General features: G+C 50.6%; 5 protein-coding genes across 6 annotated transcripts; 3 read left to right on the top strand and 2 right to left on the bottom strand.

Moving 5' to 3' along the window:
• Nucleotides 1-6: 6 nt before the first annotated feature.
• LOC112343940 (pentatricopeptide repeat-containing protein At4g02750-like) lies at nucleotides 7-2,097 on the top strand. The gene has a single exon (XM_024668056.1). It carries the CDS (start codon nucleotides 7-9, stop codon nucleotides 2,095-2,097), a length of 2,091 nt encoding a protein of 696 aa, XP_024523824.1.
• Nucleotides 2,098-3,976: 1,879 nt separating this feature from the next.
• LOC9655155 lies at nucleotides 3,977-4,925 on the top strand. Its single transcript, XM_024666532.1, has one exon. It carries the CDS (start codon nucleotides 4,186-4,188, stop codon nucleotides 4,792-4,794), a length of 609 nt encoding a protein of 202 aa, XP_024522300.1. The 5' UTR covers nucleotides 3,977-4,185; the 3' UTR covers nucleotides 4,795-4,925.
• Nucleotides 4,926-5,012: 87 nt separating this feature from the next.
• LOC9643444 (uncharacterized protein DDB_G0286299) lies at nucleotides 5,013-7,829 on the top strand. Of its 2 annotated transcripts, XM_024666523.1 has the most exons (12): nucleotides 5,013-5,173; nucleotides 5,235-5,914; nucleotides 5,982-6,015; nucleotides 6,084-6,166; nucleotides 6,216-6,272; nucleotides 6,329-6,430; nucleotides 6,486-6,572; nucleotides 6,622-6,663; nucleotides 6,716-7,040; nucleotides 7,105-7,196; nucleotides 7,265-7,295; nucleotides 7,362-7,829. In XM_024666523.1, exons 2-12 carry the CDS (start codon nucleotides 5,246-5,248, stop codon nucleotides 7,766-7,768), a joined length of 1,929 nt encoding a protein of 642 aa, XP_024522291.1. In that variant the 5' UTR covers nucleotides 5,013-5,173; nucleotides 5,235-5,245; the 3' UTR covers nucleotides 7,769-7,829. The 2 variants fall into 2 exon arrangements, with proteins under 2 accessions (XP_024522291.1, XP_002963625.1); XM_002963579.2 differs by lacking the exon at nucleotides 5,013-5,173 and having other exon boundaries at nucleotides 5,180-5,914.
• On the bottom strand, nucleotides 7,803-12,608 carry LOC9643443 (phospholipase D alpha 1). The gene is made up of 7 exons (XM_002963187.2): nucleotides 12,501-12,608; nucleotides 11,823-11,921; nucleotides 11,348-11,750; nucleotides 10,982-11,291; nucleotides 10,685-10,915; nucleotides 8,665-10,549; nucleotides 7,803-8,326 (listed from the first exon to the last, which is right to left on the bottom strand). Exons 5-7 carry the CDS (start codon nucleotides 10,790-10,792, stop codon nucleotides 7,905-7,907), a joined length of 2,415 nt encoding a protein of 804 aa, XP_002963233.1. The 5' UTR covers nucleotides 10,793-10,915; nucleotides 10,982-11,291; nucleotides 11,348-11,750; nucleotides 11,823-11,921; nucleotides 12,501-12,608; the 3' UTR covers nucleotides 7,803-7,904.
• Nucleotides 11,449-11,912, bottom strand: LOC9655154 (17.3 kDa class II heat shock protein). The gene is made up of 2 exons (XM_002963186.1): nucleotides 11,823-11,912; nucleotides 11,449-11,724 (listed from the first exon to the last, which is right to left on the bottom strand). Exons 1-2 carry the CDS (start codon nucleotides 11,910-11,912, stop codon nucleotides 11,449-11,451), a joined length of 366 nt encoding a protein of 121 aa, XP_002963232.1.
• Nucleotides 12,609-12,632: the final 24 nt, after the last annotated feature.

Here is a 12,632-nt window from a genome sequence, read left to right as displayed (position 1 = left end):
AATGGCATGGACAGGACTCGATGGCTGGAGCTCGTGCGTAGCTGCCGGAGCCTGAGCGACGCGCGATTGATCCACTCCCGCATGGATCCCGCGCTAATCGACGATGTCTTCGTGTGTAACAAGCTGATCGAGATGTATGGGCGGTGCGGGAGCCCCAATCTTGCGTTCCAGCTCTTTTGCGGCATGGCTGCCGCGACGAGGGATTCTTTCTCTTGGGTTCTCATGCTCTGCGCGTACTCCCGCAATGGATTTGTGCGGCAAGCCAAGCAGGTCTTCGATTCCATGCCGCGATGGAATCTAATCGCCTGGAATGCGATGCTCGACGCATTTGCCCAACAAGGGAATCTTTGCGAGTGCCAGAGGATATTCCATGCGATGCCGCGTAGAGACGTCTTCTCTTGGACCACCATGATCTTTGCCTGCGCCACTGAAGGGAGGGTGGATTATGCGGCGTATCTTTTCGACGCGATGCCGCTTCACAACGTTGTGTGCTGCAATGCGATGATCCTGGCATATACCCGGCAAGGGAATCTGGGCGAGGCCCACAGGATATTTGGACGGATAGACGGCCCGGATTTATTCTCGTGGAACACGATTTTGTCTGGCTACGCGCGCAAGGATCAAGTGGTAGAAGTGGAGTCACTGTTTGAGTCGATGCCATTGTGGAATATTATCTCGTGGAATGTGCTGCTCTCGGCTTATGCTCAAAGCGGGCATATACTTCTCGCGAAGGTGATATTTAGTAAGATGCCTGTGAGAGATACCGTGTCATTTACTTGTATGTTGTGTGCCTTCTCGCTAGTCGGAGATTTTGAGCAAACAAAGCAAGTTTATGATAGTATGCCTTGGCAGGATTTAATCACAGCGAGTGCAATGCTAGCCGCTTATGCGCAACACGGGTATCTAGAGGCAGCAAGACTCTTGTTTTGTAGCTTGCCCTTTGTAAATATCATTATTTGGAATACAATGATAGCTGCAATTCTACAAGCTTTCAACTTGGAGGAAGCTAAAATACTGTACAAATGTATGCCGTATAAGAACGTAGTGTCGTGTAATACGATGCTCTTTGCATTTGCCCAAAGCGGGGATCTGTACGAAGCTAAGACGTTATACGATAGCATGCCACATCATACTATACTCTCGCACAACGCTATGCTTAGTGCTTACGCTAATGTGGAGGACTTGCACGGAGCTTTGGGAATCTTTAAGTCCATGTCAGCAAAGGATCTGGTGACGTGGAATTCCACGCTAGCGGCATTTGCCGGAACTGGGCATTTGGAGGAGGCCAAGAAGCTGTTCGATTGCGACATGGCACAGCACGACGTGGTGTCTTGGAACGCTATGCTGGAAGCTTATGCACGCTGTGGACTCGTGGACGAGGCTAGAAAGTTCTACCTTAGATTTCCTCAGCGGAATGTAGTTACAGGGAACGTCATGCTTGCTGCGTACACGCTAAACGGGTGCATTTTCGAAGGAAAGGAGTTTTTCAACTCCATGCCACAAAAGAACGTCGTCTCCTGGACGTGCGCGATCCAACACGGGCTCGTGAAAGACGCCAGGAAGATCTTCAAAGAGATGCCGGAACGAAACGTAGTGTCTTGCAATGCGGTGCTTGCAGCGTCAGCTCAAAGCAGGCAACACTGCAATCAGACTTTCGAAACTTTCCACGGGATGAAGATGGTTTTTGCCCCGGACGATGCGTGCTTCGCGTCGGTGTTGGTCGCTTCCAGCCACCAGGGCGATCTCGGCAGTGGAAGATCATACTTCCAGTCGATGAGCGTGGACTTTGGGATTCAGCCCTCGAAGCAGCACTACCGATGCATGGTGGACTTGCTCGCTCGTGCCGGGCGCCTTACCAAGGCCGGGGAGCTCGTCGAAACCATGCCTTTCGAGGCCGATGGCTTGGACTGGATGTGCTTGCTTGGAGCGTCAAGGAGTCATAGCAGCATCCATGGCGGCCTTGGTGCTACCAGGCAAATCCTGGGGATGGATCCGGGGTATGGAGCAGCATACGTTCTGCTCGCTAACTTGCACTGCTCGAACACTGGCGGTTTCCATGGCGGATTTAGCAAAACGGAGAGCTTGTTTAGTTTGTAAGTAAGAATGCTTAGACCTTGTGGCCTTCATGTGCTCTCCTCAGAAGGAAAAGAGAGAAAAAGCTGCTATACATGAAACATGGCTGACCTTTCTTTTCCCCATTTTGTTTTTTTGGTTTTGTACTCTGGAACCGAATCGTGAAGGTGTGGGTACGTTTCGATCTTCTGGCCACCACCATTTGATCAGGGTTCTCGTCCTTGCCACACGTGCAGCAGCGGAAATTCTGAATGTTGGTGGCCAACTGTGTCTTCCAGACCTCCAAAACACTCTCATGTGCACCCTGGAACCATACTTTTCTTTTTGAGAAAAAGGTTGTCAACTTTCTTATTGTTTGGTCGCTGAACTTCCCACGAGGATCATCATCTTGTGCTGATCCTTGCTATAATTTTGGACTCAACAGAGAGTGAAGCTGTACAGAATTTTGGACACGCCCAACATTTTGTGTAGCAGCAACTTGAGCTCTGCATGGAGACAAATTGGATAACATGTATGGTTGAACATGTATGCATTCTTCCAAACCCTTCCTCTCCCCTCTCTGACTCCAACTTCCAAAACTGCAGCAGCAATTGCATCTAAGGCAAGAAAGCACTCCTCATCCTTGAGAGGTGAAAGGTAAAAGAGCACTGTACACTGCAACTATGTGGGCCTCCTGAGACAGTGGAGTTGCTTGTCCATTTGATCTGCACACCAGTATGTGCAGCTAGCTGTGTGAAATGTGCATCTTGCTTTGCTCCTTAGACCAAGAGGGACAAACTTTTTGTCTTCAAAGGCAACTAGAGAAGCCCACCAACTGTGACAGGGATGTGAAATCTATCCCAATTGAAAGGGTGCTCCCCCATTATCAGCTTTTGCAAGCTCAAACAGCAGATGCAAGGCTCTGAGGAAGTTTTTGCTGAGGTTCTCTCTTTCTTTTCTTTCAAAAAGACAAGCAAAAGTGCAGAGTATAACATCAATTTCATTCTCCCATCTCTCCCACTACTTTTATTACACTCCACCAAGTCAGTACCAACAGGCAGGAGTGGCAGGGGAAAAACAGGCAGCAACAATGAAATAAAGCACAGATCATATGTCTACACTAGCCTTGCAGTTGCACATACATGGCTGATTCCTGATGGGATTTTCTCATTTGGTGTGGTCCTAATTTATTATTTGTGGCTGCCTTGGTTGGACTCACTTATCACTTTCTTTGTCCTTCCTTGGTGCTGGCAATAGCCACAGTGGCTCAACGCTGGTTGAATTTTCTCTTCCAAAACAAATCCATGATCAAAGATGTAAGCTTGCATCTCATATCGTCAAAATACCTGGCAATGTACCATTGGAGACTTTTTTGGTGGCAAACATCCATCCAATCTTAATGTTGCTTCTATCAATTTCTCTTGGACTCGAAAGAACAGCTGCTAGGACAGGAATCGTAGCTGAGTCTCTCACAAGCTATACATTAATTTATGCAGTGGTCAAGTGATTCAATCCAATTCGAAGAAACTTCCAGCATGCATGCGCAGGTATTACAAAAAGAGATTGAAGCCAATGGGGTCCAACTCGATCTCCGGCGATATGAAACATTCAATTCGAGGAAGAGTTGTTTTTGCCAATGCCGGAAACCGTGTGGGATCGTCTCTAAGACTTGTGGAGACGTGTTCCAACACGACCATGACTAGATCAAATGATTGTATCACTTCTTTGATTAATGAGTTAATAGTAATAATGAAGTTAGCCATATAATAAGAAATATAAAAATACAACTAAAAACCAAAGTTTACAATGTTGAGTGTTAATGAATGGAACATGAAACATTTATGTGCGTAGGCTAGAGCAGGATTGACGATCAAGACTCCAAATATTTTGTCTCCACCTCCACAAAACTGGAGGACCACCACCACCACCTCACTACCGTCATTGACAAGGATGAGGGACATGGTGTCCTTAGCAAGGGCCAAGGCTTAAGGACACGTCTCATTCCCTTCAAAAAAGAGGCTTTGCGAGGAGCTTTGAGCTGTTCTTCCAGTTCCTTGCTAGCCAAGATATCATGGCAATTGCGCTAGATCCCCCGCGATTTTCTGGGTCGCCGGTGCTTTGCTCCTCGCTTGGATGTGGATGATCTTCTCCACAATTGGAGATCGCCCAACGCTAGCGCTATTGACCACGATTCAAGCTTTCTGGATTGAATCGGCCCAGAGATTCGTGAGATTCTTCGTGATTGCCAGAGCTGGATCACCACCACATTGGTTTGTTTCTTTCTTCTTTGTAGAAGTTATGTCCACTCTTGTCAGCTCCTCTTCTTCGTCGTCGTCTTCGTCGGCCATACACAAGCACAACAAGATCAGGAGGATCGTGAGCACCTGGCAACGATTCGCGCGCAACAAGAAATCCATTGCGAGCCTGGACGATGAGCAAGCCCATGATCACCAGATGATCAGCCACAAGCTCCCATACGAGGGGACGTTCGTAGTGTACGTGGGCAAGGAGCGCCGGCGGTATGTTCTTGGCGAGCACTACCTCCAGATGCCCCTCTTTCGATCCCTGCTCGACAAATCCAAGCCCAATTCCACCAGCGGCGAGCAGCAAGACGCCGGAGATTGTGGGCTGTTCGTCCCCTGCGAGATCGTCATGTTTGAGCACCTGCTCTGGATGCTAGACAGCGGCAACGGCAATTCAATTGGCGCGGTGGAGGAGCTCGTCGAGTTCTACGCTTATTAGATCATCCCTGGATCAGTGTGTTAGTGTAGCGCGCCCAGCTCCCAGCGAGGATGCGATAGATCAGAGCTTTCTTGTGAATTTCAGTCTAGCGCGGAAGAGGAAGAGCCCTAAATTTCCATTTTGTTTTCTCACCGTTGGCATCTTTTTTTTATTGGCGGGAATATATTCCTTGGGTCGGATTGGATAAGTGCCTGGGATCCGGAAGGCGCATTCAACGTGATCCAACAAAAGCTTTGGAGTCCGCATCGTCTCCAGTGGCTAGGGCGTCTCTAAAGCTCTCTACTTTCTCGGTCGGGCTAGGGTTCTTGGATTTCTCCCAGTGGCAGGAGGACAAGGAAATGCGCGTCTAAAAAAGTAGCAGTGGCCCTTGTTTTTCGAGGTTAGGGTTCTTCTTCTTCTTCTTCCTTGTTTTAGGGCTCGAAAGAAATCCGTTGGGCTAGTGTTGATAGGAATGGCGACGGAGGAAGGCGACGCTGCGCCCGTGGCGGCGGCGGCGGCGGCCGAAGAGAATCTAGCGCCCGCCAAGGAAGCGAAAGATTTGACGGAGAAGAAGAGCGAGGAGGAGGTGAAGGGCGAGGAGTCTATCCAGGGCGTCCAGACCCAAGAAGCCGCTCCGGCGCCACCGGAAGAAGCTCCAGGTAAGTCGGGCCAAGAGAAGGAAGGAGCGGACGGTGATAGTAAGGCCAAGGCCGCCGAGGAGGAGGAGGACAAGAAAGCCGAGAGCGACGAGAAGGAAGATGAGAAGGAGAAAGAGAAGGAGAAAGAGGGTGAGAGTGGTGATGCCACGGCCATGGAAGGTGTTGAGGAGAAGGATGAAAAGGCCGAAGAGGATGCCGAGAACGGCGAGGCTGAGGCGTCCAAGCCGCAACCAAAGAAGAGGGGACGGCCCAGGAAAGATAGCAGCAAGGCCAAGGAGAAGGAAGAGGCCACACCCTCGACTCCGACCGAGAAGCCTGAGAAAGGTGAGGGGTCCGAGGAAACACCCAAGTCCAAGCGGGGAAGGAAGAAAGCCGAGTTCTCGCCTCCGATTGACAGGCCTTCACGGGAGAAGAAATCGATTGAGAGGTTTGGAGCAGGATCTCTGGATATGCCAAAGTCGAAGGACGTTTATATCAGAAAGGTACATCTTCTTCTTTATCGCTTGTGTTTCTTTCGGCTGCGTGACTAAGTCGGAAGCACGTTGGCAGGGAGGCGGCACTCCTCTGAAAGAAATCCCGAATGGTATATCTGCGTTATTCCTTTCGCTGTCGCCTGATGCTTACCCGCTCGTTTGCTTTTCGGTGATGCAGTGGCTTACAAACTAAGTAAAATTAACAAGAACGATCCTGTATTGAAGACTCTCCACTACGTCTTCTTCGCTCAGCGGTCTAAGGTAACCGCATCATTTATTGTTTGTTCTTTTCTGATGTCTTTGCTCGCAGGCGGCTACTGTCAAGCAAAATCTTCTCCAGTTTTCGGGCCATTGTTGGGGAGAGAAGGTATTATTTTACTGCGCTCGTGGTGGTTTTGACTGGCTGTTGCCAAAATAAATCAGGAAAAGGACCAGATTAAAGCGAGGGAGCGGCTTGAAAAGTGCCATAAGGACGAGCTAAACGAGCTTATAGATATCTTGGATTTGAATATGAAGGGGAAAAAGGTTTGTTGATAGCAGCGAGCTTGTGCTTCTGATACTAATGACCTTTCAAATGTAGGAGGACTTGGTTGCGAAGGTCTTCGAGTTCCTAGCAGCTCCACACGCGACAACAGATATAAAATTGGAAGACACAGAAAAAGAGCAGGTATTTGTAGCTTTGCCACAGATGCATTTTACTGTATTATTTTTTCCAGGCTGAAAAGAAACGCAAGGGGAAAAGTCCGGGAAGGCCTAAGGTAGTATTTGTGCTGGCAACTTGCATAAATCTCACTTTATGATCATGTGCAGAAGCAGGACTCAGACGAGCCACCAAAACGCAGCGGCAGAAAAAGAAAGCAGGTGGTGGAAGAGGACGACGAGGAGGAATCTGATGACGACGACGAGATCGAGCAAAAGAAAACGTCAGATGAAGAAGGAGATGCGAGCGAGTCCGCTGACGATACAGAAGCTGACTCTGGCGAAAGGCCGCCACCTAAGAAGCAGAAGACGGATACGAAAGTTTTTACCAGGAAGAAAAAGGAGACCGAGAAGGAGAAAACCAAGAAGAAGGAAAAGACTCCGGCCAAGTCAGCGAAGAAGTCCACGAAGGGCAAAGAGAAATCGACCGACAAAGGTTGGCTGGGCGATCAGTGGTATTCCGTAGCTGCATTTCTAACCATTTGTATTGATGGTTCCAGAGGGAGGCGATGAAGCTCAGTCCAACCATTCGAAGGACGAGGAGATTCGGACTCATGTCAAGGACCTACTCCAAACTCTCGACCTCAAGAAGGTATGGCTGTTGCTGGTTATTAAGAAGGCTTGCGTCTCACTTCATCCTCTCTTGTTTGCGATCTGCAGGCTTCTTTCACTGTTATCATCAAGAAACTTGGTAAGCGATCTAGCTTAGCTTCATACGGTTTTGAAAGAGAGATGCTGACACCGTTTAACGTCACAGGCGAAAGGTTAAACATCGACTGCACGGACGGAACCATGAAATCCCGGGCGAAGGCTCTGATACGGGAGGAGTTGAGAAAGCTCCCCGACACCGACGACGAGGTCGACAAGGACAAGGCAAAGCCCGGCGAGAAAGAGAACGTGGCTGCCAAGGCCGAGGAGGAGAAGTCCCAAGCCAAGGCGGCGACCAAGAAGAGCGATGGAGACACCGAGATGGTGGACGCGGGGGAGCCAGCGGCGCAGGAGAAGAAGGAAGATGGAGCCGAGGCAGCGAAAGAAGTAGAGAAGGAGGAGCCACCGGCAGCAGCAAAGCCGGACGTAGCAGCCGAGGGAGAGATTGATGGCGAGAAGAAAAGCCAGGAGAGTAGCGAGAAGGCTCAACGAGACGAGGTGATGGCCGAGTCGTGATCGTGATTGTGTAGAAAGAAAAAATTTCACTGTCAAATTTGTAATAGTCTTATTTTACTGACCATGGCTCAAATTCTTATAAAGTTGGAACAAAGGTTTGATATGATACAGGCATTATTGCGAATGATGGTCTGTGTCAAGTGGTAAGGATTGGCGGCAGAACGTCGGACTTGACGCCCAGGATCTTAGCGTCGGTGTCGAGGAACTTGGCACACCCTGGCAATTCCGCCACGGAACCGTCGCTGGCGATTCCGACGGGATAGGCGAGGAGATGGCCGGGCAGATCCACCATCTCATCAGCGGCGTACATGTGCCAGAGCTGGTCGGCCGTCCGATTGACCTTGCGCATGCATTCCAGGCTGGAAGGGCGGAGGAAGAGGTCGTCCAGCTGGCCCATGTGTTCGTACCACAGGGACATACGAAAGCCGTGGATCTGGCCGCGCGTGGGCCACGTACGGAGCGGCTGGTACGCGCCCATGGCGATCTCCGTGTCGCGCCCCCCGTCCATTGATCGCTGGTTGATGTTGGCGGATCCAACGATTATGTACTCGTCGTCCACTACAAGGAGAAAAAAAAACGAGTTTTTTCCAGTGAGATATCACGAAACCAGTATGATAGGAGAAAAGCATAGAGGAAAGGAAGCAAACCAAGCGATCAAAGGAAAGAATGTGAATGAGAGTAAACTAAAGAAAAGCGTCGAGGAAAGGAAAACCATGAGATCAAAAGAGTGAGGAAGAGCGATCAAAGGAAGTGAGAGTAAACTAAAACTGGAAGAAGGAAAGAAAGGAAGAAATGCCAGCGAGAGTAACTCAAACTGGAAGAAGAGAAGCATCGAGGAAAGGAAGTAAAACCATGCGATCAAAGCAAAGAATGCGTGAGAGAGAGAGAGAGAGTACCTATCATCATCTTGGAGTGGACGTAGATCATAAACCGGCGATTCTCCTGAGCGCTCCGGTAGCCAGCCGAGTTCGCGTCGGGAGTGCTCAGCGGTAGAAACTCTCCACCGAGGCGGCGTTCCCGGTTGCCGAGGCAGTAGAAGGCCAGGTAGTCGCGGGGGGACACGCCGCGGATCCCCTGTGCGTCGAGAGCTTGAGCTATGGCCTTGTACATCATCTGCATCGTCTTCTTCTGCCAGTCGAGGATGGCCAGCACCTGGCCGCTCTCGGGGACTCCCTCGGGCCACATCGGAAGCACGACGTAGACGGAGAAGCGCTCGCCAGCCTCGATCTTGCTCACGATCTTGAGCGCCAGCTCGCGAGGAATTACGTGATGAGCCTCCGCGTCGTGGTCCGACTCCCAGGCAAACGAGCTGCCGAGGAAGTACTGGTTCTCGATGTAGATGTAGTCCTTCGCTCGCCGGATGGCGTGGATGTAGGCGTCCTGGATGCTGCGGTCGATCGTCGAGTCTTTTCCACTGACGAGCCCCGCTGCTGCTGCTGCTTCCGGACTCTCTGGAAAGTCTGCCGCTGCTCCCCCGTCGATGGAGCGGAAGAGCTGGACGTTCCAGGTGTTCTCGTCGTGCTCGTCCGCGACTAGAGATGATTGCGGCTCCAGGTTCCCGAGCGAGACGAGGTGCTGGTTGCCGTCACCCTGCTTGTGCCACCGCTGTTCAAAGTTGCGGAGAACGTCCCAAGCCACGGGCCCCTCGAGCTTGGAGTGGATGTCGTGCCATGGCTCGCGCGGGCCACCTTTGTCGATGGAAGCTCCCGCGTAGTTTGGCTGGTGGAAGTCCTCCTTGTGAACAGTCCCGAGTGTCCGGAACAAGGAGTGAAACTGCGTGTCGTAGCGGCCGTCGCAGAGATCCAGTCCACCAACGAAGCTCAAGACTCGCCGCTGCTGGTGGCTTCTTCCCGGGGCGTCGACGATGATCGTCTTCTGGTGGTGAGTGAACATAGTCCCGATCTGGAAACCTTTGACGTAGCTCAGGCCGCTGTCGGGAGTTCTCGGGCAGAGCAGGCACTTGACTTTGGAACCGTAGAAGAAGTTCAGAGTTTCCTGATCGTGAGTCGCCATAAGTCCCTCCATCTTCACCACCGACATGGACGTCCGGTCGTCCCAGACGAGCATCAAAACTCTTACGCCTTGGTCAGCCTTCTTCTTGAGGAGGTCCCCGAGCTTAACGTTGAGACCGCCGTGGACGGGCCTGGCCGAGTCTCGGATGAGCGTTATCTCCGCGTAGACCGACCAGCCGGTGATGTAGATAAAGTGCTGAGCATTTGCGATGGCCTCGTACACGTCCTCCCAGCAGCGAGTCGGCTCCCGGACAGCGTTGCCGTGGAGATAGATCTTCGGAAGAAAGTTGTCAGTCATATGAGCGTCCTGGTAGAGCGTGACCTTGCAGCCTTTGCGTTGCGGGAAGTACGTGAATGGAACACCAGGGAACTTCGTTCCATCGACGAGGCCGCGTCCCCAGCGAGGATCTCTGGTGATGTCGAAGAACTGGAGACGGAGGCGGACTCGAGAGTTGCCGAGTTTTTTGCCGCTGTCGTTGTAGAGCTCGAACCAGCCTTCAACAAGCTCGCCATACATGATACGCTTCACGGGGACTTTCGCTCGGCCGAGGAGGAAGGCGCTGACGGCCAGGTCATCTTTGACGCTCACAACGACGTTGGCAATGTTGTGCGCGCACTGGATGTGGAAGGACTCGTTCCACACAGGCTTAGTAGGCTCCTTGCGGATGAGGCGAGTGCGTCCCACTCGCTGCCTCTCGAGGTCGATGGTTGCATAGAGAGAGCTCACGCCTTTACCAATACCAATGGAGTCCTCCACTCCTTCGACCATCTAGAAAAAAAAAGAAAATACAAATAGAGTGAGCAAACTTGAGAAACTTCCACTACAACTAGAAATGCAGTAAGAATCGAGTACCAAGAGTAAAGTTCTTCTAACAAGCTACAAAACTTCCTGCCTAGGACTTACTTTTCTCATGAACTTGGGAGAGGCTCCAGAGACCCGATTCTCGTTCACCAATGATGCGGCCTCATAGACCGTGATGTGAAGTGTTCCATGGAGCAAAATCTGTGCCATTCCTGGAAACCCAAAGCCCCACCACGATCTTTCGAAGCAAAGGAAGCACTCACCAGATGTGAGAGATCACACAGTAGTCGACGAACTTGGATCGGCAGCAAACTTCGGTCCCTATGTCGCTACCTGAAAGAAGAGATGTGCCACGAAAAGGTCGCTAACAGTAACATCGCTGCAGTCCTCAACACGTACCTTACACGTGTTTAATGACCCACAGAGAAGACCTTTCCCCTTCCTGCCTCCCCTTTTATATGCTTTACCGAAGAAAGTTACCGCTAGTCCCCCCCACCAAAACATGGCCACCATGGTTTAGCTATCGATCAGCGCGACCACCACCACCGCCACCACTACCATGCGCTACATCGATAAAGCTCGACTTTTCCACTCAATTTGTTGACAACCTCTGAGGTTCTTATTCGTTCTCTGATGAAACATCCCGGAACATCCAAAACAGGACGCTCGTTGATTCTTTTGGTTTTAAGTTCCATGGATCAAATTCTCCCTTGTTTAAAACAGAGAAGTCAGTCTCACAATGCAAAGCCAAATTAAAATTCTTACTCAAGTAGCTATCCACCGAGGAAAGAAAAAAGCAAATGAAAAGACCAGAAAACTTCTGCCTCCACGACCACCGCCAAGTAACAAGAACGATTGCGAGCTCATCACTTGTAGACGAAGTTGATGTTGGCAACTGCAATATCAAAAGTCTTTGGCCTGTGGCTCTCTGGCGCTGGGATCTTTGGCACAACAACAGTGAGAAGGCCGTCGAGACAAGTAGCCGAGATGGTTTCCAGATTGGCGTTGGCCGGAAGGTTAAACTTTCGCATGAATTTGCCGGACGAGCGTTCAACTCTAACATATTTTATGTCATGGTTGGGATTGTCATCTCGTTTCCGTTCTCCGCTGATCTTTAGAATACTATCGTTCTCAACTTGTACCTGCAAGTAGCACCCACGCTCATCCTCTGTTTGTTGGGTGATTGAGCGAGAGTTTCGTGTTAAAACTTTATGCATGACTTGGATGAGAGCGCTCGTACCTTCACGTCCGTGTTCTTCAGGCCGGGGACGTCGGCCACAAAGATGTAAGAATTAGGAAGCTCCTTTACATCTACACAAGTGCTCGTCATGGTTTAATCCTGGAAACGACAGTCTATTAGAAACTAGAAGATGATAAAAGGAAAAGCAAAACAAGGAAACAGTTGACCAAACAGTTGCAATGAAGAACAAGAAGAACAAAACGGAAGAAGACGAAGAAGAAGAAGAAAAAAAAAAGTGAAGAAAAATCCAGCTTACTTAGGAATCAGCGAAGTGCCGAATGACCACATAAGTGTGTAAGTGTGGTGTATCTGGCTGGGGGTATTTGGGGCAGTAAGAGACCCGACGCACCAATCTTTCCAGGCGCCTCACTGGCGATGGCGAAGATGGCTTTCCTTTATAGTTCTCAATGTCTGAGAAGAGACGAGGAGCGTGAACATCACGATCCCAGGGCGGCTTCTTGGCACGACCCACACGGTCGCTGCTTCTTCCCTTAGGACTCTCCAGATTGGCTACACAACTCCTTTCCTGACTGTTAGCCATTTGCTCTACGAGACAGACCCGCATTGTGGCGGCTCGTCCCGGGCGCACTTGCTGGGGCGGCCCTGGCCTTGAAAATCTACTGTGATTCTCCAAGAAATCCCGGAAGAGGGGGAGGAGGAAGAAGGAGAAGAACTCACCGTGCTGCTGCTGTGATTCTAGGCCGCGATTTCTTCCAGGAGCCGTGGCGCGATCGATCTACTGCTAGCCCTAGCGCTGTTCTTGGATCCCCCCGCGCTGGGAATGAGAGGGAGAAATAATTGGAACCCTGG

Source organism: Selaginella moellendorffii, unplaced genomic scaffold (genome assembly GCF_000143415.4).
Source record: "Selaginella moellendorffii unplaced genomic scaffold, v1.0 SELMOscaffold_3, whole genome shotgun sequence".
In the NCBI taxonomy this organism is placed as follows: Eukaryota; Viridiplantae; Streptophyta; class Lycopodiopsida; order Selaginellales; family Selaginellaceae; genus Selaginella; species Selaginella moellendorffii.
The sequence above is the reverse complement of the archived record's forward strand: the minus strand, read 5'-3'. Positions and strand labels throughout refer to the sequence as shown.

Excerpts from the sequence above, each read along its gene's own strand:
- LOC112343940 (XM_024668056.1), top strand. The coding sequence starts at position 7 with ATGGACAGGACTCGATGGCTGGAGCTCGTGCGTAGCTGCCGGAGCCTG.
- LOC9655155 (XM_024666532.1), top strand. The coding sequence starts at position 4,186 with ATGTGGATGATCTTCTCCACAATTGGAGATCGCCCAACGCTAGCGCTA.
- LOC9643444 (XM_024666523.1), top strand. The coding sequence starts at position 5,246 with ATGGCGACGGAGGAAGGCGACGCTGCGCCCGTGGCGGCGGCGGCGGCG. Across the intron at positions 5,915-5,981 it reads AGGACGTTTATATCAGAAAG|GGAGGCGGCACTCCTCTGAA; the intron begins GTACATCTTCTT and ends GCACGTTGGCAG. Across the intron at positions 6,664-6,715 it reads AAAGTCCGGGAAGGCCTAAG|AAGCAGGACTCAGACGAGCC; the intron begins GTAGTATTTGTG and ends GATCATGTGCAG.
- LOC9643443 (XM_002963187.2), bottom strand. The coding sequence starts at position 10,792 with ATGGCACAGATTTTGCTCCATGGAACACTTCACATCACGGTCTATGAG. Across the intron at positions 10,550-10,684 it reads CTCCCAAGTTCATGAGAAAA|ATGGTCGAAGGAGTGGAGGA; the intron begins GTAAGTCCTAGG and ends TTTTTTTTCTAG. Across the intron at positions 8,327-8,664 it reads CCACTCCAAGATGATGATAG|TGGACGACGAGTACATAATC; the intron begins GTACTCTCTCTC and ends TTCTCCTTGTAG.
- LOC9655154 (XM_002963186.1), bottom strand. The coding sequence starts at position 11,912 with ATGACGAGCACTTGTGTAGATGTAAAGGAGCTTCCTAATTCTTACATC. Across the intron at positions 11,725-11,822 it reads TGAAGAACACGGACGTGAAG|GTACAAGTTGAGAACGATAG; the intron begins GTACGAGCGCTC and ends TGCTACTTGCAG.